This window comes from Tachyglossus aculeatus, chromosome 2 (genome assembly GCF_015852505.1).
Source record: "Tachyglossus aculeatus isolate mTacAcu1 chromosome 2, mTacAcu1.pri, whole genome shotgun sequence".
NCBI classification, from domain to species: Eukaryota; Metazoa; Chordata; class Mammalia; order Monotremata; family Tachyglossidae; genus Tachyglossus; species Tachyglossus aculeatus.
In genome coordinates, this window is record NC_052067.1 from 41,936,836 (window position 1) to 41,964,722 (window position 27,887).

Here is a 27,887-nt window from a genome sequence, read left to right on the forward strand (position 1 = left end):
GTTTAGACGGTCAGCCCCGTGTGGGACCTGATCATCTCGAATCTACCCCAGCGCCGAGTACGATGCTTGACGCATAATAAGTGCTTAAATATCACGATAATTTGTAAGGAAGAAGGCTTAAATAGGGCAGACATTCCACGTAAATCACCCCGTTCATGGCGAAAACATTTTTACCGTCAAACTAGGTCCAGTATTTCTGGCCTAGGTAGATGTTTCATTTCATTTGGGTTTTTATAACGTTCATTTCCTCCAAAGAGTTCCGAGTTCTTGCGGTGAACCTGACTGACCTCCACTCGGCTCGTCCATGGCACATGTTTCGGCCACATATTTAGGCCAGAGCACGTTTGGGGAATTCTGGCAATGCCCACCTGTCTGGCTCGGATGGGATAGTAGAAGGCGTCGTTCTGAGCAGGGCTCGTCAAGTGTTATGGGAAAGCTAGAACAGAATGATAAGTTATAGTTATGCGTAGTTCTAATTAAGGGTACTTAATTTTTAGCAGGCCTTCCAAACAGTTGCTTGGAAACCGGGAGCCACAGATGAAAAGATCTGCCGGCTCTAGCGACCGCTTGCCTGGCGCCGTGCGGGGTGGTCGAGGCCTTGGGCTGCCCAAGTTCTCAGTGCCAGCCCCCCGAGAGGGCAGTGGGCTGCAGTTGACAAGCCCCTGGGTAAGGGCAGTTGGTAACAATCCAGTGGGTGGCTGAGTGGATTGAACTCGGGACTGGGAGTCCAGAGGACCTGGGTTCTAATCCCGGTTCCGCCATGGTTCTGCCCGATGACCCCGGGCAAGTCACTTCTTTACGCCTCCGTTCCTTCAGCTGTAAAATGGGCATTAAGACTCGGAGCCCCATGTGGGTCAGGGATCGCGTCCAACGAGAAGCAGCGTGGCTCAATGGAAAGAGCACGGCCTTTGGAGTCAGAGGTCATGGGTTCAAATCCCGGCTCCGCCACTGGTCAGCTGTGTGACTTTGGGCAAGTCACTTAACTTCTCTGGGCCTCAGTTCCCTCATCTGTATAATGGGGATTAAGACTGTGAGCCCCCTTGGGACAACCTGATCACCTTGTAACCTCCCCAGCGCTTAGAACAGTGCTTTGCACATAGTAAGTGCTAAATAAATGCTATTATTATTAGCTCGTAACTACCCCAGCGCTCGGAACAGGGCCTGGCGCATAGTAAGTGCTTAACAGGTTCCTTTATTAAAAAAACATTCTCGAGGCTGGGGTGCCTTGTCTGACTGTCCTGTTTCATCAGACATGGCGGCTTTAGCCCCGGGTCCCCGCATTGGACCTCTTGCTGGGGAGGGAAAGAAATGGTTAGATTTGGACATATGACAGAGAAGAGATACTGGATTAGAATAAAACAAGGTGGGGAGAAGAGACGACAGAGTATAAAGGACACAGCACAGAAAATAAGGTGGATTTTATTGGTTTTGGATGGTTACCACCTGTGGATTTTATTAGTTTTGGAAGGTAAACCCCCCCCCCCCCCCCAGTACCCCCATGGATTTTATTAGTTTTGGATGGTAAACCGCCCCCTTCCCAGTCCTCCCCCTGTTTCAGACTGGGAGTTCTGTAGAGCTCAGGGAATGTCTACACGTTTAAATTGAATTTTTTTTTCATCACAGTACTGTTCTTGGCACATTGCAGTTTGCTCAGTAAATGTTGTGGCACTAGCGATGGCAATCTTGAATTTCACAGACACGGAACTGTGAACTGTGATTTGGAGAAGCAAAAACTGGAGCGACCAAAAGGAAGGAAAATCAAATGTCACAAGTTGTTATTGTCCAGAGTTTGCAGATAACACTCAACACTAAGATTTTAACCGCATAGTCAGGCTAAGTCTGTAATGTGTTTCAGTCTCTTCCAAGTCACATGCATGCGAAGATTTTTCCCCTTCCTTTGTTACCATGTTTTCTGCCTTTAGCTTCTTTGTGATGCAGCCTTCACGAGTCGGTTTGAGGATATAATTCTGATCGTCTGGGCAGCTCTTCCAGCTCAGCAATTGAAAGTCCTCGAATTAATCATACAGAAATGTTGAACACATGAAGACTGTGTTCTAGAAGAACAGGCACAAGAAAGTATAGAGATTATTTGAACGAAGGCTCTTAAATAAGGCAAAAATATTATGGTTAACCAAAGAATGTAAATCCTGGAATTGGCACTTTCAAGAGGGAAATACAAATGAAAGTCTTTCTGGCAGCTGTGGATCCTAGTGAAAGTATATTTTCCAAATGATTATATCCGAATGGAGAAGTGCTCTCGCATTAATTTGCACCCACAATTAACTCTGATTCGTGCCAAACAAAAACGAATTCAGAACAAGCTGATGAATTTATATTTGAGTTTGTGAGGAAATGTAGTTAATTGGGCGCGGTCATCTCAGCCAACTTAATATTTTTCAACAAATATTTATCAGTCAGATGGTAAAACTTCCTGAGTATTGCTTCCAGGGTCTGAAATTCACTGCATTTTACCCCCCTCCCCCATCAGTTTGAACCTGGCTGGAGAAATGTATTTAATTGCCTGTTCAGTTACAAGAGCCTTCTTTTAAATTCTTTGAGTGTGGAAATAAATTATATTTAAATATAATGAAGCACTTGTAGATATGGTTCTTTACAGTGGCAGGAGTAATAGGATTTGAGCGTCTACTGAATTCCAGGTGTTTGGACCCTGTCCTTGAGTAGAGTAGAGTCCCCTCTACGTGTTGCCAACTTGTACTTCCCAAGCGCTTAGTACAGTGCTCTGCACACAGTAAGCAAGCGCTCAATAAATACGATTGATTGATTGATTGATTGAGTAGCTTTACCTTCGGATGGTACCTTGGTTTTACAAATAGTAGGAACAATAGGACCCACAAACATCTGATGTGGAGTTCAATAAATGTCAGGAAAAAATGGAGGATACCTTGGTTTTACAAATAATGGGAACAATAGGACCCACAAACATCAGATGTGGAGTTCAATAAATGTCAGGAAAAAATGGAGTAAACGATTGGATTTACAGTTGAATACTGTAAATTTCCAGATCGAGATATATATATATATATATATATATATATATATATATATATATATATATATATGCACACACACACATAAGTGCTTAGGATGGGTATAGAGCTAAGTGTGGCTTCGTGGCAAGACACAGGCTTGGGAGTCAGAGGTTGTGGGTTCTAATCCTGGCTCCCCCACTTGACAGCTGTGTGACTTTGAGCCAGTCACCTAACTTCTCTGTGCCTCAGGTACCTCATCTGTAAAAACGGGATGAAGACTGTGAGCCCCACGTGGGGCAACCCGATTACCTTGTGTCTACCTCAGCGCGGGGCACGTAAGCGCTTAACAAATACCATCATTATTAGGTGCTAGAGGTGGCACTTGCATCGATGCTCCCATTCCCTTCCGCGTCGCCGTGGCTTACTCCCTTTGCTCTTCCCCGCCATCCCAGCGTGTCCCTAGGTGGGATAGCTGGGGAGGTTACAGGGTGATCGGGTTGTCCCACGTGGGGGGCTCACGGTCTTCATCCCCGTTTTACAGATGAGGTAACTGAGGCACAGAGAATAATAATGGCATTTATTAAGTGCTTTCTATGTGCAAAGATGTTGCCGGCTTGGACTTCCCAAGCGCTTGGTGCAGTGCTCTGCACACAGTAAGCGCTCAATACATATGATTGAATGAATGAATAATAATAATGATGGCATTTATTAGGCGCTTACTATGTGCAAGGCACCATTCTAAGCGCTGGGGAGGTTACAGGGTGATCAGGTGGTCCCACGGGGGGGCTCACGGTCTTAATCCCCATTTTACAGATGAGGGAGCTGAGGCACAGAGAAGTTGTGACATATGTTTCTACATATTTCTCTACTTATTTTACTTGTACATATTTATTCTATTTATTTTGTTTTGTTAATATGTTTTGTTTTGTGGTCCGTCTCCCCCTTCTAGACTGTGAGCCCACTGTTGGGTAGGGACCGTCTCTATATGTTGCCAACTTGTACTTCCCAAGCGCTTAGTACAGTGCTCTGCACACAGTAAGCGCTCAGTAAATACAATTGAATGAATGAATAGGGAATGTGTCCAACCCGATTACCTTGTATCTACCCCCAGCATCTAGTACAGTGCCTGGCTGAATCTTGAACTCTGGACATGAAGCAAAAGCGGAAATAGGGTCGAAGCATCACCAGTTTAGAGCTTTTCATGCGCACTGAATCTGCGTCGTGCAAAACGGAAGTGGGTGGCGGGGATCCCTTTAAAACAATATTTATAATCAGGAAGTATAGCAGTGGTCCCGCCTAGCCCTGTTTATAAACAGTGAACCTAGCAACTGAGGCAGAGGGGCATCGAGAGAAGTCGCGTAAACAAAATTTGACAGTCAGAGGTTGGAGCGCTTCCGAGAGTGATTTCCTATTAAAAAATAATCGGGAAAGAGCTGTGGTCTGTAGATATTGTTGTTGGGGCCCCCACATTCCTGTGTAAACTCCCTGTGAGCAGAGAATGAGTCTAATATTTTTTAATGGTATCAAGTGCTTTACTATGTGCCAGGCACTGTGCTAAGCGCTGGGGAAGATACAAGCTAATCACGTGCCACATGGGACTTACAGTATTACTCTCCACTTTAGAGATGAGGTAGCTGAGGCCCAGGGAAGTGACTTGCCCAAGGTCACAGGGCAGACAAGTGGCGGAGTGGGGATTAGAACCCAGGTCCTTCTGACGCACAGGCCCGTGCTCCATCTACTAGGCCACGCTGCTTCCTTCTAGCATACTTTCCCAAGGGTTTAGCTCAGTGCAGTGCACCCAGTGGACGCTCACTAAGTACCCCCACTGGGACCCTGGGCAAGCCACTTCCCTTTTCTGTGCCTCAGTTCCCTCACCTGTAAAATGGGGATCAAGACCGTGAGCCCCACATGGGACAACCTGATTACCTTGTCTCTACCCCGGCGCTTAGGAGAGTGCTTGGCACGTAGTAAGCGCTTAACAAATACCGTCATCATCATTATCATTATTATTACCGAATCATGTGAAAGTCTCCAATCGCATCGTACTCTGTGCACAAATGCCGCAAGTCACTGGAGTCTCCTAATAATAATCAGAGGTTGGAGCGCTTCCGAGAGTGATTTCTGATTAAAAACTATGTGGGAAAGAGCTGTGGTCTGTAGGTATTATCTTTATTCTCCCCCCCTTTCAGAGTGTAAGGTCCACTTGGGCAGAGAATGTGTCTAAAGTGCACACCTTCCTCCCCCGGAGTATCTTTAGGGCCCGGAAAACTAGAGCTCGTGCGCACCTCGATTTGTCCTGCCTTGCCAAGTCTGATGTGAAATAAATGGGTTCTCCGATGATGACGGAGGGTAAAAACAGCAGATGACCCTGAGGCACGAGGCTTCCGATCCGTGCACGGAGGAATTAGTTGTAGGGATGGACAGTTTGTGCCGCGTCACTCGCACTCTCCCCTCCTTGCCAGCCGTGTTTTTGCTGGGGCGTGGGGTGCAGCGAACCCGGAGGTGGATGGTACCCCTTGGTAGGGGGGGCACAATCAGGACCCCCCCGCATGGGTCAGCCGGGAGATGCCACTTGGACGCCTTTTCGCTTCAGCGCTCTGTTTTTGTGGAACCAGGTGTTGAATTGACTGACTCCGTATAATCTGGCTTTAGTTTGCATTCAGAGAAGCAGCGTGGCCTAGTGGATAGAGCACGGGCCAACTTGTACTTCCCAGGCGCTTAGTACAGTGCTCTGCACACAGTAAGCGCTCAATAAATACGATTGATGATGATGATGATTCAGAAGGACCTGGGTTCTAAGCCTGTCTCCTCCCCATGCCTTCTGTGTGACCTTGGGGGAGTCGTGCCGCTTCTGTGCCTCAGTTCCCTCATCTGTCATATGGGGGGTTAAGACTGTAAGCCCCATGTGGGGCAGGGACCGTCTGACCCGATTACCTTATATATATCTCAGGTGTTAGAACAGTGCTTGGCACATAGGAAGGGCTTAACAAGTACCACCACAATTATCCACCTCTTTGCTTTACTTCTACTTTTATCTTTCTTTTTCTTCTTCGTTATCTTTTCAATATTGCCATTCAGGCTTCCTGTACTGGAAAGGAGAGATGAGGATCGCGATAAACCAAGCCTGCTCTCGGCTAATTGTCATCGATCCTCCTTTCTGATGCCCAGGGCTCTTTGAGAAGCCATTATACACCTTCTAAAGTTAGCCCTCAGGCACCGTTGCAATTGAGCTAGAGTCAGGGCCAGAGTGTCCCCCCAATTTGCAGGGAAAATCAGTGTCCTGTCAATTGCTCTGTTTTGGGGTCCAGCACCTTGTCTGTGGGGAGAATGGTGGCCCCAAGTTAGAGATACCTCTGTTCTTAATAACAATAAATAATGATGGCATTTATTAAGTGCTTACTATGTGCAAAGCACTGTTCTAAGTGCTGGGGAGGTTACAAGCTGATAGTAAATATGTACAAGTAAAATAAGCAGAGTAATAAATCTGTACAAATATATATACAAGCCCGGGCTCTTTCCACTGAGCCACGCTGCTTCTCTACAATAAAATAGAATAGTAAATATTCCAACCTCAAGCCTTCGTCTGGAGATTTCCAGGAGCAGTTCATTCCTGGCTGAATGATAGTGATAATGACAATAACTGTGCTATTTAAGTGATGATGATGGCATTCATTAAGCCCTTACTATGTGCAAAGCACTGTTTTAAGCACTGGGGAGGTTACAAGAGGATCAGGTTGTCCCTCAGGGGGCTCACAGTCTTCATCCCCATTTTACAGATGAGGTAACTGAGGCACAGAGAAGTGAAGTGCCTTGCCCAAAGTCACACAGCTGGCAAGCGGCGGAGCCGGGATTTGAACACATGACCTCTGACTCCCAAGACCGGGCTCTGTCCACTGAGCCACGCTGCTTCTCACATGGTGCTTGCTATGTTCCAGGCATTATTAAGCACTGGGGAGATACAAGCAAATTGGGTTGGACAGCGTGGGGCTCTCAGTCTCAATCCCCATTTGACGAATGAGGGAACCGAGGCACAGAGAAGCCAAGTGACTTGCCCAGGGTCACACCGAAAGACAAGCGGCGGAGTGGGGATTGGAACCCGGGTCCTTCTGACCCCCAGGCCCGTTCTCTAGCCGCTAGGCCACACTGCTTCTCTGATCTAGTGGAAAGGACGTGGGTTCTTTCCCCAACTCTGCCGTTAATTTGCTGCGTGGCCTTGGTGGAAGCGTTTGCCCTCTCTGAACTTCATTGCTAGCCTGTGTAAAACGCGGGTAATGTCCGCTTCTCCCTACGTCACGGGGAGGTTGAAGGTAAAATAGAAAAGGAAATATGGAAGTGCGTTGGGAAAAGAAAAGCCCAATTTAAATTCAAGGAACAGTCCGTCCTGCTCTACTCGGCATTCACGAATAACCCCTTTTGGAGGAAAACTGGTACTGGGGCACCCGGACCGGACGGATGCCGCGTGACTGGCAGAAGGCCGTTTCTCCCAGCATCACATCATGGGCTTCCCAAGTAGGCGTGCGCTGTTGGAAGAACGCTCCCCAGTTCCTCCGTCACATCCTACGGAAAAACCGAATGAAAACCCAAGTCACGAAGGCACGGACCTGAGCACCAATCCCAGCTCCACCATTTGTCTGCTGTGTGACCTTGGGGAAGTCACCTCCCTTCTCTGTGCCTCTGTTCCCTCATCCGTAAAATGGGGATTGAGACTGAGCTCCATGTGGGACGTGGATCGTGTCCAACCCGAATGGCTTGTATCTATCCCAGTGCTTGGTACAATGCCCGACACGTAGTAAACACTTAATAAATGCCACTCAAAAAACGGTAAATACCCATTAAGCGCCCAGCCCAACCCATGGCGGACAGTTACCGAAGCAACTGGCTCGTCACAAGAGGATTTCGCTCTAGGCCAGCTTGCTTTTTCCCCCCTCTAGACTGTAAGCTCATTGTGGGCTGTGAATGTGTCTGTTACGGGGTACTCGCCCAAGAGCTTAGTACAGGGCTGTGCACAATAAGCGCTCAATAGGTATGATTGATTGACATCGTTATTCCCACTTCACACGGGCCACGCAAGTAAAGCCAGCTGAGGAGGCTGAAGGGAAGCAGGATAGCCTAGTGGATAGAGCCCGGGCTCGGGAGTCAGAAGGACCTGGGTTCTAGTCCCAGCTCCACCACCGTGTAGAGCCGGGCAAGTCACTTCACTTGCTGTGTGACCTTGAGCAAGGCCCTTCACTTCTCTGTGCCTCGTTACCTCATCTGTAAAATAGGGATTAAGACTGTGAGCCCCATGTGGAACAGGGACTGTGTCCAAGTCAATCAATCAATCGTATTGAGCGCTTACTGTGTGCAGAGCACTGTACTAAGCGCTTGGGAAGTACACGTTGGCAACATACAGAGACGGTCCCTACCCAACAGTGGGCTCACAGTCTAGAAGGGGGAGATGGAGAACAAAACAAAACATATTAACAAAATAAAATAAATAGAATAGATATGTACAAATAAAATAGAGTGATAAATAAATAGAGTACCTTACTAGCTACTTATTAGCTTGTGTCTACCCTGGGATTTAGAACAATGCTTGATACACAGTAAGCGCTTAACAAATATCCCATCATTATTAAGGGGGATAGGTGATAGGCAGGAGCGCGTCTATTCTTGAAGCCCTGTAAAAGCCCGTTTGGACAGGTGGGGTTTTTCCTGCCACTGGGAAGTGTCTTCCAGTTTTTACTTAGGAAAGATTTCTCCTAGGAAGTAGCATTTCATTGTAGGGGATCTTGGGAGGAGAGAGGTATTCCAAGCCCGGGAAAGAGCTTGAAGAGTCTGCGTGGGTGAACGATGCAATTTGGAAGTTAACGCTTTGAAAAGAATATCTAGTGATATCGTAGTCTCCGGAAGAGGGATTTGAAACGGAATTTCTTCTCCCAAATAACTTCAGGGTGCTTTCTCCTAGAGTGTCATTGCATTAGAGAAGCAGCGTGGCTCAGTGGAAAGAGCCCGGGCTTGGGCGTCAGGGGACGTGGGTTCTAATCCCGGCTGTGTCACTTAGCTGGGTGACTTTGGGCGAGTCACTTAACTTCTCTGTGCCTCACTTATCCGTAAAATGGGGATTAAGACTGAGAGCCCCACGTGGGACTGACTACCTGATGACCTTGTATCTGCCCCGGTGTTTAGAACAGTGCTTGGCACACAGCGCTTAAGAAATACCATCATTATTATTATTTGAGCCCTTAGATATTTAGACTACCCTTTCCTGGTGGTTCTATCCCGTATAAAGCCAGGCCACTTCCCCTGAATAATTTAAATCTTCATTTTGTTGCCAACTTGTACTTCCCAAGCGCTTAGTACAGTGCTCTGCACACAGTAAGCGCTCAATAAATGCGATTGATGATGATGATGATTTCTGCAGTGTACTGGAGTCTGTCTCCCCTTTGCACTCCACTGATCATCAGGTGTAGCTGGAGATACCAGATACAAGACGTTAACTTGGGCATCTTGCACGCAAATGTAGGCGTTGTACAAGAAGAAAGTAATTACGGTGTGACTGGAGCAGTTCTGTGTCAAGTTCTTTCCTTCCCTGTACAATTATTCTGATGCAGTTGAATCTTGTATAAGAGACTTCTTTATGTATAACATCTTTTCATTCTTAAACCATAAGTTGGTATTTTAGGGTGCCAGCAAGGTTTTCAGAAGGTGGTGAGAGAAGCGTGTGGCTTGACCTTCGGTCGACAGTGACGGTGTACCTCAAACCGACTTCATGCCATGTGCTTGGAATTAATCCTGGCTTTTTCTGGAGGAATTTACCCATTTTTATATTTTTAGTTGACCTACAAGGAGCACTTACAAAAGCTTCTTTCTTTGAGAAATGGTTCAGCCCACTTGGATCGATGTTAGCAGAAGAAAATTGGTTTCTCCGTAGCAGGGGAAGGGAAGGTGTATGGCTTTATTATCAGTTTACAGTTTGCTGAAAATTTTTGGTCACTAGTCAACCTGTGTGGATTAAAGGGTTAGCCACACAATAATGGTAAGATCTCCGTGCTTATGGTAATCACTCTGATTTGTGGTGAACGGACAGTACTGGGTAACTTTTTGCCTGCAAACTTGATCTACTCATGTTCACACAGGACTCGATGTGTAATATTGTGCCTCTAACATTTACGAATCGGGTTTTGTCTTTTAGGTACTATGATCAGATTTGTTCCATTGAGCCCAAGTTTCCATTTTCTGAAAATCAGGTAAGGCCAATGTGACTTTGATGGGATTTGTTTCACTTGGTTATACTTTGGGCTCCCACTTTTCTGGTATTATAGGCGCTTTGGAGAGAATGTCAGTGGTCGACATTGAGGGCCGCCTCTTAGCGGAACAGGGCGTTAGATGCTGTAGAGGATTAGAGGAAGCAACTGATAGAATTCACCTCCTTGAGAGAGAATCCTGCAGCGGCCAGCTTCTCAAGACTCTGGTGCCATTTCTTGCCCACCTGAACACCACGTATTTTTTCCCTATTTTGCTGGTACATTAAAAAAGGCAGGACCCTATGAATGGTCTGCCTTGGGCTTTGTGCAGGAGGCTGTCAGTCGTGAAGTACAGCTCCCATCCAGTAGCCCTGTGGTTGCCAGAGCCAGAACTCGAGGACGGGCCAACATTTACACATCTTTCCCTTGCTGTTATCCCTGTAATGAGCAGGAAATGATAGCAATATAAGAGACCTTTAAATGGTCCCCCCCCCGCCACATGAATTCATGGTGGGACTTGGGACAAGTGGGTTTGGCCACGTATTACATCAGCCAGATCAAGCTTCATAGGCTGTTGTCCTCAGGAGCTAAAGGCGAGGTCCCACCATTTGGTTCTGGTCAACTTGGGAATGCCGTGGCCAGGCCAGCGCGACCACAGGTTGGACGAGGCCAAGGAAAAATCCAAACTCCAGGTTTGATTTTTATAGACCCAGAAGTCTTCTGATTTTTTCGTCAGGGTACCTGTGGAGGAAGGAGCCAGACATCATCATTGTCGTCATCCCCATCTTACCTCCTTCCCTTCCCCACAGCACCTGTATATATGTATATATGTTTGTGCATATTTTTTACTCTATTTATTTATTTATTTATTTTATTTGTACATATCTATTCTGTTTATTTTATTTTGTTAGTATGTTTGGTTTTGTTCTCTGTCTCCCCCTTTTAGACTGTGAGCCCACTGTTGGGTAGGGACTGTCTCTATATGTTGCCAATTTGTACTTCCCAAGCGCTTAGTACAGTGCTCTGCACATAGTAAGCGCTCAATAAATACGATTGATGATGATGATTGTCATCATAATTGTGGTATTTAAGCGCTTACTATGTGCCAAGCACTAGCACAAGACAATCAGGTCCCACATCGGGGTCACAGACTAGGAGGGAGAAGAGATATTGAATCCCTGTTTGGCAGATGAGGGAAGTGAAGTGAATCGCCCAAGGTCACACACCAGACAAGCGGCGGAGCTGGGATTGGGACCCAAATCTCCAGTGGCTTCTCACTGTTTCTCATTTAAAAAAAAACTTGGGTTTCAAGGAGCTCCTGAACAGGAGCCTCCTGTTCTCTTCTCCTACTTCCCAACTCTTTGCTCTTTCCAAATTCCCAACTTTCCTACAGCTAACCCTATTGTTCATGCTTTTTGTACCGTCTCCCACCTTACTTTCACCAAACTATGTCCCTCCTTTCCTTCAGACCTTTCCTAAACAGTCACTTCTGTCAGTAGGCATTCCCTGATGAACTCCTACCCCCTCCCCAGGCATGCTGTCTCACCAGTCAGCCCCCATGCATTTGTTTTATTTGTCTGATCTATTCTCCCTCTTAGTTATGGGATATTTGTCAATTTTTTTTTGCCTCCCTTGGGGACTGGGACATGTATGGTCCACAAGCACTCAGAAGAGTGGCGTACACAGAATAGACAGTAAAAACTGTTTATACTCACACCTCAAATTCTCCCAGCCACTTCTCCCTAGTTTCGCATCGGTGGCATACCAGTTTTCGAGATGATGCCTTCACGGTTCGCTCTAGACATGAAGTCTTAGCCCCAGATCTTAAGGAGGAAGTGGCGGATGCCAATCAATCAGTGGTATCTATGGAGCGCTTACTGAGCACTGTACAGAGCACTAGGGAGAGGACAGTAGAACAGGATTGGTAGACAATGAGTTTAAAGCCTAGAGGAAGAAAGAGTGTCATGTCTAGAAAGGCCCTGAGATGGCCCCGCTTTGAGGCCTGGAATTCAGCTAAAGCCGGAGTTGTGATTATAGGAGCCTGCCTCAGAGGGTTCACAAACAAATGCCCAGCTGTCAGTCAATCAGTGGTATTTATTGAGCCCTTACTATGTGCAGAGCACCATACTGAGCTCCTGGGAGTGTACAATATATGTATATATGTATATATATGTGTATATATGTTTGTACATATTTATTACTCTATTTATTTATTTTATTTGTCTATAAACAATCTACATATCTACTCTAGATATGTAATAAATAGAACATATCTATTCTATTTATTTTATTTTGTTAGTATGTTTGGTTTTGTTCTCTGTCTCCCCCTTTTAGACTGTGAGCCCACTGTTGGGTAGGGACTGTCTCTATATGTTGCCAATTTGGACTTCCCAAGCGCTTAGTACAGTGCTCTGCACATAGTAAGTACTCAATAAATACGATTGATGATGATGATGATACAATATATGACAGTTTCTCTGCCCTTAATGAGCTTACAGTCTAAAAAGGAGCCATTAAGCTCCATCTGGACCCCGGAATGCAGAACTGTTCCTTAAGACCCTTCTGGGCTAGAGGGGAAAGATGAGAAAACAAACCCGTCTCTGGCTTTAGAAAGAGAAGTGCTTCTAGTCTTGCATTGAATTGCCAATTGTTTGAATGGATTAACCGGTCTTGGGTGGTTCTTTTTAATTGTGATTTTAACAACCCTCTTCCCCACCCACCTTGGCCCTTGCTGGTATTCCTGGAAGGGATTGGTTAATACTGGCTACTTGGCTCACATTCCTGGCTCAGCCTTTTTGTTCTTTTTCCTCCCCCGTATTTTGGTCTTGTCTCTCTCTTGTGGGGTACCATCTTTTAGAGATCTCAGCAGTAATACTGACTTATTTTTTAAATTTCCTCTTTGTCACCCTCAATCTAGATCTGCTTAACTTTTACGTGGAAAGATGCCTTTGATAAAGGATCACTTTTTGGGGGCTCTGTGAAATTGGGTACGTATTTCTTTTTTTTTTTTAACGGTATTAAGCGCTTACAAGGTGCCAGGCACTGTCCGAAGCGCTGGAGTTGAGATAAGCTAATCAGATTGGATCCCGTCTCTGTTTCGTCTTAATTCCCATTTTACAGATGAGGTAACTGAGGCACCGAGAAGGGAGATGACTTGCCCAAGGTCACCCAGCAGGCGAGTCAGGTTTAGAGCCCGGTTCCTTCAGGCTCCCGGGCCCGTTGCTCTATCCGCTAGGCTACGTTGCTTATCAGAAAACAAATTGCTTGGGATATTATGGTCTCCAGCCTTCTGCTAAAACCAGTGGATGGATTAATGCTCTCTGGTCCGTGCACCCATTCACCTGCCTGATATATTAAATGCGTCCTGGATTTGGTAAGAAACCAGTGACTAGGCCGGGAAGTAATGGGATTGGGGGAGAAACCTCCACCACAACCACTTGCCCACCCGTCCCTCATCCCTTTGAGCGTTTGGCCTCATCACCCCTCATTTTCCTGCTGACGTTCTCAGAGCCGATAAGGGGCACGATGGACCACGCAACCTCCGGAGAGGCCCTGGGAAAGCGATTGGGAATAGGAGGTGATTTTTCTAAGAGATCCCGCCGTATCCCGACCTCCCCACTTTGCCCGCCCAATCCCCCTAAAAACTGGGTGTTCGTCCTGCCGCCGTCTCCTGCCGGGGAATGATTTGAGTTTGATTCCCCGCTCGTCGAAAGAAGGAAAAAGGAATCACCCGGACTCCCGTTAGTGGGGAAAACTGGCTCTCGGGAGCCGTAGGGGATCGGCGAACAGTCATTAATAAGTGGAGGAGCCCGGAGAACACCCAGGCCAGGAAGAGTCAGGGAAAGGGAGGATGTATTTTATGAGGGATTGTCTTGCCGTGGTCCTGAGCCCTTGGGTTCAGACTCTGGGTTCGCTATCGTTGAGAAATCTCTCTCCGTCCTATCCCGTCACTCTCAGCTACGTGTTCTCGCGGCTCAAACTTTAAGCCTTAGAAGAATTTTGCTCCTTTATGCAGGCTTTTGTTATTTTTCTATTTCTGCCTCTGAAGCCACTTACTACTAGAACGAGTCAGCACTGACTGCTAGGAAGAGGGCACCCTTTTTGGGGGGAAGGTAATTTCTCCCACGCTGTGTGAGGCCCGTAGACATGCTGACTCTTTTGGTTTTGAAAATATGGTTTTTCAAGCAACCCAGTGAGTGTCTAGCATCCTAGCATGACTTCTCATCTGCACTCTGGTATGTCTTTCCTTTTTGTTTATTTTTATATATATATATGTGTATTTTTTTTTTCCAGCTCTTGCAAGCTTGGGCTATGAAAAGAGCTGTGTGTTGTTCAACTGTGCAGCGTTAGCTAGCCAGATCGCCGCAGACCAGAACCTGGATAACGATGAAGGTTTGAAAGCTGCCGCTAAGCATTATCAGGTATTAAATGGGGACTTCAGGTTTGGATTTAGTTTATCGCCCTGATTTGTCTCCCTTTATTCACCACCCTCACGGCACTTGTGTAGAAATCCGTAATTTATAGATTTCTATTAACGTTTGTCTCTCCCGCTAGTCTATATCTCGTGGGCAGGGGATGTATCTGTTGTTATATTGTACTTTCCCAAGCGCTCAGTAGGGTGTTCTGCACACAGAAGCGCTTAGTAAATACGACTGATGGACTGATTGAAAACAACTCAAATTTAGGGGAAATTTTGTTAGTCTGTAAGACTTGAAGGCCATTAAAATGTGGGGTAGCCAGCCAAGGTTAAACTCATTGGCAGAAAGAGTTGATCACATAATGCTTTCCTCTGTAACTTTAAGGTGATGAATTAATCTTTCAGATTTCAAGCAATTATTAGGAATCATCCACAGTTAATTACCAAGTGTTTTACCCACTTTCAGACTCGCGCTTTAGTATTGGTTCCCCAGCAAATGACTGTTGATAACCCCTACCTCTTGAAATGGATCGGCATATGTTGGTTAGAGTAGTAAATGTTTTTCTGTATTTGAATGAAACATTGAATTTCCTTTCCAAGTCGCAGCCCTCCATATGGCTCAGAGAATTGACACCAACTTTTCATAGAACGTTTTTGGTCCCCCAGTTATAATTAGCATTTGTAAAGGGTGAGACGTGGTACTGACTCAGAATTGTCTACAGTTTGTCACACGAGAAGCCGCATGGCCTAGTGGCAAGAGCACTGGCTTAGGCATCGGAGGATGTGAGTTCAAATCCAGGCTCTGCCACTCGTCTGCTGTGTGACCTTGGGCAAATCACGTAACTTCTCTCTGTCTCAGTCACCTCATCTGTAAAATGGGGGTTAAGTCTCTGAACCCCATGTGGGACGGACTGTGTCCCACCTGATTACCCTGTATCTACCCCAGGGCTTAGAACAGCGCTTGGCACATAGTAAGCACTTAGCAAATACCATAATACAGTTTAGTACTTGAAATGGCTGGAGACCAGGCCAGGATTCATTCATTCAGTTGTTTTTATTGAGTGCTACTGTGTGCAGAACACTGTACTAAGCGCTTGGGAATTACAAATTGGCAGCATATAGAGACGGTCCCTACCGAACAATGGGCTCACAAGATGAATGTATATATGTATGTATATATGCTTGTACATATTTTTTACTCTATTTATTTTACTTGTACATATCTATTCTATTTATTTATTCTATTTATTTTATTTTGTTAGTATGTTTGGTTTTGTCTCCCCCTTTTAGACTGTGAGCCCACTGTTGGGTAGGGACTGTCTCTATATGTTGCCAATTTGTACTTCTCAAGCGCTTAGTACAGTGCTCTGCACATAGTAAGCGCTCAATAAATACGATTGATGATGACGATGATGAATGTGACTCTAATAACCGTGGTATTTCTTAAGCAGTTACTCTGTGTCCAGCACTGTTCTAAGCGCTGGGGTAACTGCAAGTTATTCAGGTCATCCCAGTTCACAGTATGAGTTGTTTTCATAATGCCGTAATAAGTACTTTATCCTTTGATTTGGAGAATGTTTAAAAATGAACCACATCAGTTTGTCCCTGATGCATTGTCTTTAGTCTTACAGAACTTTATTTCTGAACGTATGATTTACTGCTTGAAATTAACCTTAGAAATTCTGTCTCATAAAAATTAAATGGTACGGCTCACAAAATCCACAGCCCTGTGGAAGTGAGAGTAACAAATATGGGTTTTGCAGAGTTTCAGGAATATTTTATTTTTTTCTTTGCACAGTTTGCAAGTGGAGCCTTTTTGCATATTAAAGAGACAGTTTTGTCTGCCCTGAATCGAGAGCCTACCGTGGACATCTCTCCAGACACAGTCGGGACTTTGAGTCTTATTATGCTGGCGCAAGCCCAGGAAGTATTTTTCCTAAAAGCCACGAGAGGTAACTTTGAAAGTCAAGGCTTAAAGAGGATGTCGGGGTACTCGTATTTGAAATTTTCGCTTTGAACTTCGTCTTGAACCTTACTAAATAATGTAGAACGTTGGTGGGAATAAGCAGGAGGTCAGATCATTCAACGGAGCAGCTAATTCTTTCCAGAGGTTTGGGATTTAAAAGAGCAAGTTAAATTGAGGTGAATTGTTCAGAAAATACTGGTCTCTGAGTAATTCCTTCCACCCAGTAGGTTATTTTTTGGCTAACATGCCGAGGTGTTCTTTGGTTCAGAGTAGCTCCACTTTGGGGTTATTCTCAAGTTTCTCACGGGCTATAGACTGTTGCTAGAATGTGTGGCAATCACCCCACCCTCTTTAATTACCCTGAACGTGTCCTAGTGATCCCTCTAATTTTCTTAATGTGCCTGTAGTCTCCATTACCTAACTTCTGACTCTTATCGGATGTCCTTTGTAGTCTTTAGAGCGAGGATTCTCAGAGAAAATGTTGTTTATCTGTGCATTGGTAATGAAATACCAGGAGGAACTTGAGCAGCATTCATGATACTTGAATACACGCTCGTGGTTCTCTGACTATCTGTGTCTTGGCCTTTGTGGCTTTAGTCCCTTGGTTTTTCTATCCGTCTTTTTGCCTCTGGCTTCAGTCTACCTGAATGTGTGTTTGCTTGGGTGGAGGATGGGTTGGCTGGAGATGAGTAGGTGCTGGGGTGAATGGGTAGGCCGATGTGTGTGTTAAGGGGGTAAATAGAGGGCTGGGGTGGGAGAGGTGGGTAGGTTGGATGGCTATCTCTTAATCTCTGGGCGTCTGTGACCTCAGGGGTGTTGGGCCACAGTGCTGAATTACGAAATTATCCACAGAATTGGTCCCCGACGCACCTTCGACTGGAACTAAAAAATTGACATTGCAGTCTCCAAACTGGAGATCGTTGAAGTAACGTTCGGACTTGCCCGCCGATCCTGTCATGTTCACTTTACCTCTAGGATTAATGGCTGTTCTGCCTTGATTTCAGATAAAATGAAAGATGCGATCATAGCTAAACTGGCCAATCAAGCTGCAGATTATTACGGTGATGCTTTCAAACAGTGTCAGTACAAGGATACTCTGCCCAAGGTTAGTTATTCTTAAGGGAAACTATCAACGTATCCACTTGTAGATGTCATATTACTTGTATATTTGCATCTCTTTAAGACTGGATAGTAGGAAACTCAAAGAAGCTCTTATTCGTCTTTTCGAAGCATTCTTCAATTTTAAAACTAGTTAAAAATGCCTAGTAGAAGACTGTATTAAGACTGTGATGTGAAATTTCGTAGATCTGTGTTTTAACTCTTTACTAAACCTGTTTCTCAAACTTTCTAATGGGACGTGTTCAGAACTCTTATCTGTGATCCGTAATCACTTTGAATCGAGGAATTAGCATGAATATTGAGCATGTTGATTCATTCACGCCGCTTGCTTGCTGTTCTCTGTTGATTAGACTACATGAAGCCGGGACTTAAAGATACAGCCGAAAAGGAAAAAAAGAAAAACCCTACTATTTTTTGTTTAATACTGGTTTTACTGCTTGCCCCTAGGCCAGAAAATCGAGCTCTTATTTGAACTGTTAAGGAAATGTGGGTGGCCTGTCTCACTAAGAGTCACCCCGTTCAAAGATACAGCTGTGCTCTTTACATTGGAATTATTACTTTTGAGTAACTTTCATGTCTTTTTCTAAAGCCTCCCGAATTGTATTGTTTAACGCTGGAAAATGACAGTTTCTATTTATTATTTCTCTCCCATCAGGTCTTTAAGATCTTTGTGGCTTGACTCGCCAATATTGAATTTGGAACTTCGGAAAATTGTCACCCAATTAAATGTGATTCTTTTGGAAAATGCTTTCCTTCAGAAATGTCCGGTGTTTTTTTTTTACCGAGCCAGAGTTTCTGAAATAAGACTTCTGCCTTTTTACCCATCTGGTGATGAAAATAATTTCATTCGTCAAGAGGTCTTTCCTCGGGAGATTGGAAGAGCCCCTTTCATTCAGATGGATCCCAAAGCACTTTCCTAGCTGATCTGTATCACCCCGAACCCGAATCCTCTTCATACCTTACTGAAGTGGCATCTGTTTCTGAGTGGAAACCCACCACTCGCTAGCCTCACAGAGTAGATTAGTAGTGACAAAGTGAAGAGTACCTAGTTAAAATTCAGGGGCGAATTCAGGCCAGCAGAAAATGGTTAACAGAGGCAACTGGAGTAAAGTCTTCTGGCTATGGAGGGCTACGGGGCTTTTTATAATAATAATGATGGTATTTGGTAAGCGCTTACAATGTGCCGAGCACTGTTCTAAGCCCTGGGGAAGATACAGGGTAATCAGGTCGTCCCACGTGGGGCTCACAGCCTTAATGACCTGTTTCTCACCTGAAAGGCTTCACCCTCATCAGCCCACGGTCTGGTAACATCTCGCCGGGCCATTAGTTCAGTCCCGTCTCGGAGAGAAGAGTTCCCGAACAAACTCAGTCACAGAAGTCATGGTATCACCAGGGGGAATCTCTTGTTTGAAGTACCAGGTTGTCTCCCGGCCTTGCTTAGCCCGAGGGGATGTGGTGGTTTTATTTTTTTTCTTTCCACTCTCAAAGCTCATAAGGTATTTTCATATTTTAGTTATAAAACTGGAATATCTGCAAGTAGTGATCCAGGAAGCTAGGAAATTATTCATTGGGAGACAGAAAAGCACACAAGGTAGTGATTCAGTTTTCGATTTTTCTGATTTTCGATGTCTAGATCCAGTGATTATCTAATTGGTTTGTTGGATTTTGTTTCGCATGATACTCCCCGGTAGGGCCATAGGTTAGGGTTCTGCTTTATAAGGAACTTTAAAAAGTTAATACATGTCTCTTTGGGATGCCAAGGATTTTTTTTTTCCTTTTTTTCCCCCTAAAAGCAAATTGTGTAGAACACCATCCTTAGCATTTTGTCATGAGATTGGGGGCAGTTATTGCCCTGCTTCTGGTGTTTGGCTAAATGATGTGAAGATTTTAGTATCGGTATGTTTAAAACTGTGTTTTGAAAGTAATCACAGCCAAAACGCTATTTTACATGGGGCTTCTTCCCCTAAATTTTTCTAGTTTTGTTGCCCTTAAGTTTGATTAAACATCATCGGGTGTTATAATCAGATGTAAAGCGGCTAGATCGGTGTCTGGGCCACGGTCATTTAGTTGAATAGAAAAAAATGGGTAATAGGTCCTCGGAAGCTCGTAAAGTCCTGTGCTTTGTACACCTCTCCATGTCCCTTTATTTGTCTTGCTAGTGCACGCTTTAGTCTCCCCTTTACACGAAATAATGTTGACTTCATGGTTTGATTAAAGTGAACTGCAAAACCCAAATTGATCTGAAGCAACAATTAAAAGGACTTAAGAAGGAAAAGTATTTGCTCTCACCGAACTCAAACCATGTCAAATCATGTGGCCTTGAGCATTTCTAATGACTTAACCTCTCTAAACCATTAATTGGGTGATTCTAATTTCCTTTTCTTCTTCCTCCTTCTTCCTGCATCCCATGTTGTCTGTGCTGCTCTGTGTGGTTGGACTTTCCCATGGTCAGTATTTTTATTTCCAGGAGGTGTTTCCCGTCCTGGCTGCAAAGCATTGCATAATGCAGGCCAATGCTGAATATCACCAGTCTATCCTGGCCAAGCAGCAGAAAAAATTTGGCGAAGAGATTGGGAGACTGCAGGTGAGTTAGTCGGAGACTCATAGTTTAAAACTCGGCCGAGGTTCGTTCTTTCCTCTTTCTTTTCAGGGAGTTGCGTACGAGCTCTTTGACTTTCGGAGCCCTAAAAAGCCCCTTTCCTTTTTGTAAAAGGCATTTTAGACTGTGAGCCCACTGTTGGGTAGGGACTGTCTCTATATGTTGCCAACTTGTACTTCCCAAGCGCTTAGTATAGTGCTCTGCATACAGTAAGCACTCAGTACGATTGATGATGATGATGATGATGATTTGTGGAGCAGGCTGGGGCTGGACACAGTCCATGTCAGTCAGTCGTATTTATTGAGCGCTTACTCTAGACAAAGCACTGTACTAAGCGCTTGGGAGGGTACAGTGTAACAATAAACACACTCCTTGCCCATAACAGTGTTAATCCCCAATTTACAGATGGGGTAACTGAAGCGTAGAGAAGTGAAGTGACGTGCCCCCTCGCGCAGTCGGCAAGGGGCGGACGGGGAATTAGAACCCGGGTCCTCTGGTCTCCCAGGCCCGTGGTCTTTCCCTTTTGAGGGAGGCAGCCGTGGAGCTGCTTTTCATCTCCTCTTGCAATGAGCTGCCGGCGGCCTTTCGTATCTCAGCGAAGATGGTCGATGACATTGGGAGACGGAAGCAGGGTAGGATGTGGCTTCAGAGACTTCCCAGCATGGCTCTCTAACTCGCCACGGACTACACTGGCAACCCCCACTCCCATTTTTCAGGGCATTTACATCGAAGGCACCTAAGGGGTGGTTTGTGTGTGCCTCATGTAGTTTGATCCACCTCCCTTCGATAATGTCACCCGGATTCTTGTAGCTCACGTGATCTTTGAGCTGTTCCGTTCCCTCGAGGTCCGAGTTTTTGGCAGGCGGGAGATCTCCTCTGGAAAGATGGCCAAGTAGGGTGAGAGAGTGGACGTCGGGGTGGGAAGCAGCTGGGGAGCTGAAGGGGGAGATTTGGTGTGCTCGGGCCTTGAGGTTTCTATTTTGTCAGCACAGTAGTCGACAAGATCATCAGGGCAAGATGGGGGGAACTGACGGTTTCAAGGGGTGTTAAAATTGGTAAATTGCAGAACTTCCCATCCTCCCTCTCCGATAAAGGATGCTTCATTGCCATTAGTGAGTGTGAACTTGGTACAACAAGGTGTATCTCCATTCATTCACTCATTTAATCCTATTTATTGAGTGCTTACTGTGTGCGGAGCACTGGGCTAAGCGCTTGGGAGAGTACAATATAACAGTCAATAGACACATTGCCTGCCCACAAGGAGTTTACCAAAGTTTTTTTCTTTTCACCTCAAACGCAGTGTTGCTTTTACATGAGGTACACTTGTTTACATGAGAAGCAGCATTGCCTGCCCACAGTGAGCTTACCAAAGTTTTTTTTCACCTCAAACGCAGTGTTGCTTTTAGATGAGGTACACTTGTTTACATGAGAAGCAGCGTGGCTCCATGGAAAGAGCACAGGCTTTGGAGTCAGAGGACATGGGTTCAAATCCTGGCTCCGCCAGTTGCCAGCTGTGTGATTTTGGGCAGGTCACTTAACTTCTCTGTGCCCCAGTTACCTCATCTGTAAAATGGGGATGAAGACTGTGAGCCCCCCGTGGGACGACCTGATCACCTTGTAACCTCCCCAGCGCTTAGAACAGTGCTTTGCACATAGTAAGCGCTTAATACATGCCATCACTATTATTATTATTATTATTATTATTATTATTATTATTATTATTATAACACAGGCCTTGGAGTCAGAGGCTCCATCACATACCTGCCATGTGACCGTGGGCAAATCACTCAGCTTATGTGGGCTTCAGTTCCCTTTTCTGCAGAAATGGGGATTCAGTACCTGTTCTCCCTCCTACTTAGATTTATTATTTATGTATCTTCAATTAATTATTTCTATTCATGTCGCTCTCCCCCTTCAGACTGTAAGCTTGCTGTTGGCAGGAAACATGCCTACCAACTGTTACATTGTACTTCCAAGTGCTTAGAACAGTGCTCTGCACACAGTGAGTGCTCAATAAATGTGGTTGATTAGGTTACGAGACCCATGTATGACCTGATGGTCTTGTATCCACCCCTGTGCTTAGTACAGTGCTTGGCACATGGTAAGCGCTTAACACATACCATTATTATTATTATTATTTGCAGCTCATAACCTCGTTCTAACAAAGGGTAAGACTTAAAAAGAAACGTCCACCTTCCTGGGTAAAAGGAGCTGAAACAAACTTGCTTCTCAACGCAAATTTCTGAAGCAGTTTATGCCCTTTGAATAAGTTTTGTTTTATTCGTGCCCATTGTATATCGGCTGCTTTTCTATCTGGGCAGCAACCTTTTGGGGTTCATTCCCCCCCCACCGCATTTCAGTCCATCAGTGGTATTTACTGAGCGCTATTTATATACGGAGCACTTTACTAAGCACTTGGGGGAGAGTACAATACAGCAGAATTAGCAGACATATCCCCTGCCTGTAAAGAGTTTATAGTTGCAAGAGGCGAATAACTCAACATTTCCAAAGTAGAATGGCCCTCAAAGCAGACTTGAAATGAAAATAACATGCCGAGCGGTGAAAAAGTGAAGAGGCGGGGAGTCAGGCCAGGCCCAGCAACCGGCCCATCCGCCAATCCCGCTTGGAACGTCAACCACGGTGCTTCTTACCACCGTTGGGGCCACCGCTTGGGCTCGGGTCCCATTCGTCTTGCTGCCCGAACTCCCGTTCCAGGGCCTTGGCTTCCCCAGTTCCTCCTGTCTCTCTCTGTTTCCTCTCAGACAGGGTCCCCGTTGGCGGCCCAGAGTGGGCGATTCATCGCCCATTTTCTTCCCCCTCTCTTCCTGTGGCTGGCACATCAGCGGAGACGTGTTCTCGATACCTGCCTCTAGTGAGCAAAAGACTCGTTGGTCTGGGATGCCACTCTATTCTTTTCATCTTCCATTTGGCCTGTGAGCCCGCTTTTGGGTAGGGACCGTCCCTATATGTCGCCAACTTGTAATTCCCAAGCGCTTCGTGCAGCGCTCTGCACACAGTAAGCGCTCAATAAATGCGATTGAATGAATCTGGCCGTGTGGGCCCGGCAGCTGTTCAGGCATGAAGTAGGAAGACTCCATTCTCTCTTTTTAAAGGGGGAGTTGGTTTTAAGACACTCAGCTGCCTCCCTCCCGCTTTTCCACTCTCTGTTCCTAAAAGACCCCAGATGGCTCTGTCCGTTCTCCTCAAGCCAAGCGGCTCACTGAACCTCCGGTATTTCTCTCCTCTCCCAATGTGGCCTCTTGCTCATCGCCTCTCTCCCCATCCGTAACAGGCAGACCCCAGCTCTCCCCATCTGCAAAACCATACTGAAATCTCATCTCCTCCGGGAGACCTTCGCCAATTGATTTTTCACCTCCCTGTCTCATTTCCCTCCTACTGCACTTTGGCAGATCTGTGCCACCTAAGTGCTTAAGTACTCATCATCATCATCAATCGTATTTATTGAGCGCTTAATGTGTGCAGAGCACTGTACTAAGCGCTTGGGAAGTACAAGTTGGCAACATATAGAGACAGTCCCTACCCAACAGTGGGCTCACAGTCTAAAAGGGGGAGAGTACTCATCAGTACTTAAGTACTTATCCTTGTTCTTTCTTCCTCTCAACTGTAATACGTTTTAGTGCCTGCCTTCTTCCACCAGATTGTTAGCTCACTGTGGGCTAAAAATTCTGTTGTGCTCTCCCCAGTGCCTAGAAAGTGCTTCATAAATAATGTTGATTAATGGGTGTAATAAAAAACGCCTTAGAAATTTTCTGGCCCTGCTTCAAGGGCATGAATAAAAACTCTATAAAGACTACCTTAAAATAAGACGCCTTAGAAATTTTCTGGCCCTGCTTCAAGGGCATGAATAAAAACTCTAAAAAGACTACCTTAAAATAAGTTGAGAAAAATTACCCATCTTATTAAAGCTATTTCATCTGCTTATTACTGGCTTTAGTTCTGCAGCTGACAGTTTTCTTCATAAAACTATGTACATAGACTGTGAGCCCGTTGTTGGGTGGGGACCGTCTCTATATGTTGCCGACTTGTACCTCCCAAGCGCTTAGGACAGTGCTCTGCACACAGTAAGCGCTCAATAAATACGATTGAATGAATGTAACCTCGAGAATATAGATTGCAACTCTTTATTTAGAGTTAGATTTTTATAGGTATCTATTCCCATCACTGCGGGTTTCGTTTCCAGGGCAAATTCTTGCCGAGTGTGACGCATGAAGGTATGTGGTAGAATCCACAGTGATTTTGCTGGTTAATTGACAGAAAGCCACGAGGATGCAAAGTGGTTCCACTCTCCAGAAGCAGTTCTAATTCTCCAGATTACCGACATTGCTAATTAGGGCCCAGGGTAGTTTTTGTGAGTTTAAAATCAGAAATCACTGGTACCACGTTGTCGGTAATTCCCGAGAATGGTATCGGTAGTATGGGGAGGGAGGGGGGTGAGTGAAGTTGATTCTGCTCTTCAGATTGAGCAGTGGACCAAGGGATGATCAATCCTGCCGTACCTAGTCACAGGCGAGGCTTTGGGATCAATGCAGGGTGCTCTGTGGTGGAGGGAAAACGACCTTGTCATTTGATTTTTGTTCAGCATGCAGCGGAGTTGATTAAAACAGTGACCTCCCGCTACGACGAATACGTAAACGTGAAAGACTTGTCCGACAAAATCAACCGCGCGCTGGCCGCGGCGAAGAAGGACAACGACTTCATTTACCACGATCGGGTGCCAGACCTCAAAGACCTCGATCCTATCGGCAAAGCCTCCCTCGTGAAATCGACCCCTGTCAACGTCCCTCTTAGTCAGAAGTTCTCAGGTAGGCGAGCTTGGTGATTCAAAAAAAAAATCTCCAGCCGTGGTGCGTATGGATCTTATTCGTTCAGTCGTGTTTAATTGAGCGCTTCCTGTGTGCAGAGCACTGTACTAAGTGCTTGGCTTAGAACAGTGCTTTGCACATAGTAAGCACTTAACAAATACCAAAATTATTATTATTATTATTATTATTATTATTATTATATTTCAGCAACAAATAGAGACAACCCCTGCCCACAGTGGGCTTTTAAGAGAAGTTGTCCTTTCACTTTTGAAGTTCTCCACAATGTTATTGCTCAAAGTTAGCTGGCCTTAATTTAATTTTACTTCTGAAAGTAATGTTGTAACCTTGAAAAAGAGACCAAGTGGCTTGTATTAAAAAAAAAAAAATACTTTTGCTTGACATGTCACTGCCGTATTCGATCCAGAAATGTGGACGTTTAGGAGCCTGGTTTGATATCACTCTATTTTGGTAGGGTCATATTGGTCTTCATTGAAACACTCGAGAACAAATTGCAGAGAAGCAGCGTGGCTCAGTGGGAAGAGCCCGGGCTTTGGAGTCAGAGGTCATGGGTTCAAGTCCTGGCTCCGCCAATTGTCAGCTGTGTGACTTTGGGCAAGTCACTTAACTTCTCTGGGCCTTAGTGACCTCATCTGTAAAATTGGGGATGAAGACTGTGAGCCCCCAGTGGGACAACCTGATCACCTTGTAACCTCCCCAGCGCATAGAACAGAGCTTTGCACATAGTAAGCGCTTAATAAATGCTATCATTATTATTATTATTAAATAGGTAATCTTTAGTGCGTGATTCACACCACACAAAATCATCAAATCTTTATAACATCCACTCCCTCAACTGATTATCAGATTCTAAATTAGTGATTCATTATGGCTGAGATTACTTGCAAGTCGACTGCCAGTAGTGCAGGCTTTTTTCTTCAGCATTTTTACTGTTAGATGGTTCTCATGCAGGGAAGCAGCGTGGCCAAGGGAAAGAGCAAGGTGCTGGGAGTCAGAGAACCTGGGTTCTAATCCCAGGTTGGCTAGTTGCTTGCTGTTTGACCTTGGACAGGTCACTTAACTTCTCTGTGCCTTCATTTCCTTAACTGTGAAATGGGGATTTTTTTACCTGTTCTCCTTCCCTTCTAGACTGTAAGCCCCAAGCGGGACAAGGACTGTCCAATCAATCAATCAATCAATCATATTTATTGAGTGCTTACTATGTGCAGAACACTGTACTAAGCGCTTGGGAAGCACAAATTGGCAACATATAGAGACAGTCCCTACCCAACAGTGGGCTCACAGTCTAAAAGGGGGAGACAGAGAACAAAACCAAACATACTAACAAAATAAAATAAATAGAATAGATATGTACAGATAAAATAAATAAATAGAGTATTTCCAACCTGATTAGCGAGTATCTACCCCAGCTGTTATAACAGTGCTTGACACATAGCGCTTCACAAATACTGTAATAATAATGTTTTCATTATAGACACAAGTGAAAAGCCCCATGTATGAAATTTGACTCCTTTTGAATTTTTTTTTTAATGGTATTTGTTTAGCACTTATGTGCTAGGCACTATATTAAGTGCTATGTTAGATTAAAGATAATTAGGTTGGATAGCATTCCTGTCCCACATGGGGCTCCCAGTCTAAATCCGAGGAAGGAGACCTTAAGCCCCATTTTGTAGATGAGGTAACTGAGGCACAGAGAAGGGACTTGCCCAGGGTCACACAGCAGCAGGTGGCAGAGCTGGGATTAGAACCCAGTTTCCCTGATTCCCGGAGCACAGGCCTGCGTGAGAACTACCAATCAGGAAAACCCTGCAGTATTGGCAGTTGGCTTGCACATTCTTCAATAAAAACCCTCAGCCCTAATGAGCCATTTACTAACAATCTGCTCATCAGCTGTGGGGTGAATTTTATTAAGATTTGATTCCCAAAGACATTAGGTCTTTGGGAAAATCTGTATTCCGTTCGTATTCAGGAAGAGGGCTCCAAAGTAAGTGCTTGTTTGACAAGTGCTGTCAAGGGAATGTTTGTTTTGTTGCCTGTAAAATACCAGTAGGAAGATCTGTTTTCCCATCCAACGTCTCCTTGATCCGCCCCTCTTTCTCCACCGAGACAGCCACCATCTAGTTTCAGTTGCAGCTAGGTAATTGGATCGGCTTCCCTACTCTTCCCCTCTTATCTATAACTGGGTTTATTGCTGTGTGGAGATCTTTTAGACGGTAAGCTCACTGTGGGCAGGCGCTGGGGGAGGCAGGACTGGGCTGGGAGGTGGAGTGAAAGCAGGGAGGGCTGTGGCAGGAGGGAGGGGATTAAGGTGCGTGGAGACACTGACCCAGGTGGCTACGTTGAAAGTATAAATAGTCTAGGTTCACACAGTGCACTGCTCATAGTAAGCGCTCAGTAAATGCCGTGACTCGATCGGTTAGGACAGTGGAAAGAGAACGAAAAGCAGCCGTTCTCCAAACGTAATGATCTCCTCCTGGTGCTTGTGCAATTTCAGACCTGTTTGACAAGATGGTCCCCGTGGCGGTGCAACAGGCCCTGTCCGCCTATAATCAGCGGAAGGCCGAATTGGTAAACAGATCAATAGCTCAAATGAGAGAGCCCACCAATTTTGCCAATGGGTGAGTACTGGTTACACGGCGTCCCCTAACCCACTTGGGATGTTTGTACGTGCGTGGCGTTTCTTCCCACTGATCCCATAACGGTTACGTGTTCAAGTGCATACCTCACTT

The 27,887-nt window shown here is 45.3% G+C and overlaps 1 protein-coding gene across 2 annotated transcripts in view; it reads left to right on the plus strand.

The window, feature by feature from the left end:
* LOC119922591 (programmed cell death 6 interacting protein) overlaps positions 1-27,887 on the plus strand; it is a 61,496-nt gene that overhangs the window by 11,740 nt on the left and 21,869 nt on the right. Inside the window, exons 2-9 of one of the 2 annotated variants that reach the window (XM_038742327.1) lie at positions 10,165-10,219; positions 13,134-13,203; positions 14,510-14,637; positions 16,432-16,585; positions 17,604-17,704; positions 20,171-20,302; positions 24,918-25,140; positions 27,653-27,776. In XM_038742327.1, the coding sequence (XP_038598255.1) occupies positions 10,165-10,219; positions 13,134-13,203; positions 14,510-14,637; positions 16,432-16,585; positions 17,604-17,704; positions 20,171-20,302; positions 24,918-25,140; positions 27,653-27,776 (987 nt within the window). The remainder of the gene's footprint in view (positions 1-10,164; positions 10,220-13,133; positions 13,204-14,509; positions 14,638-16,431; positions 16,586-17,603; positions 17,705-20,170; positions 20,303-24,917; positions 25,141-27,652; positions 27,777-27,887) is intronic. The other variant, XM_038742332.1, reaches the window with a different exon arrangement.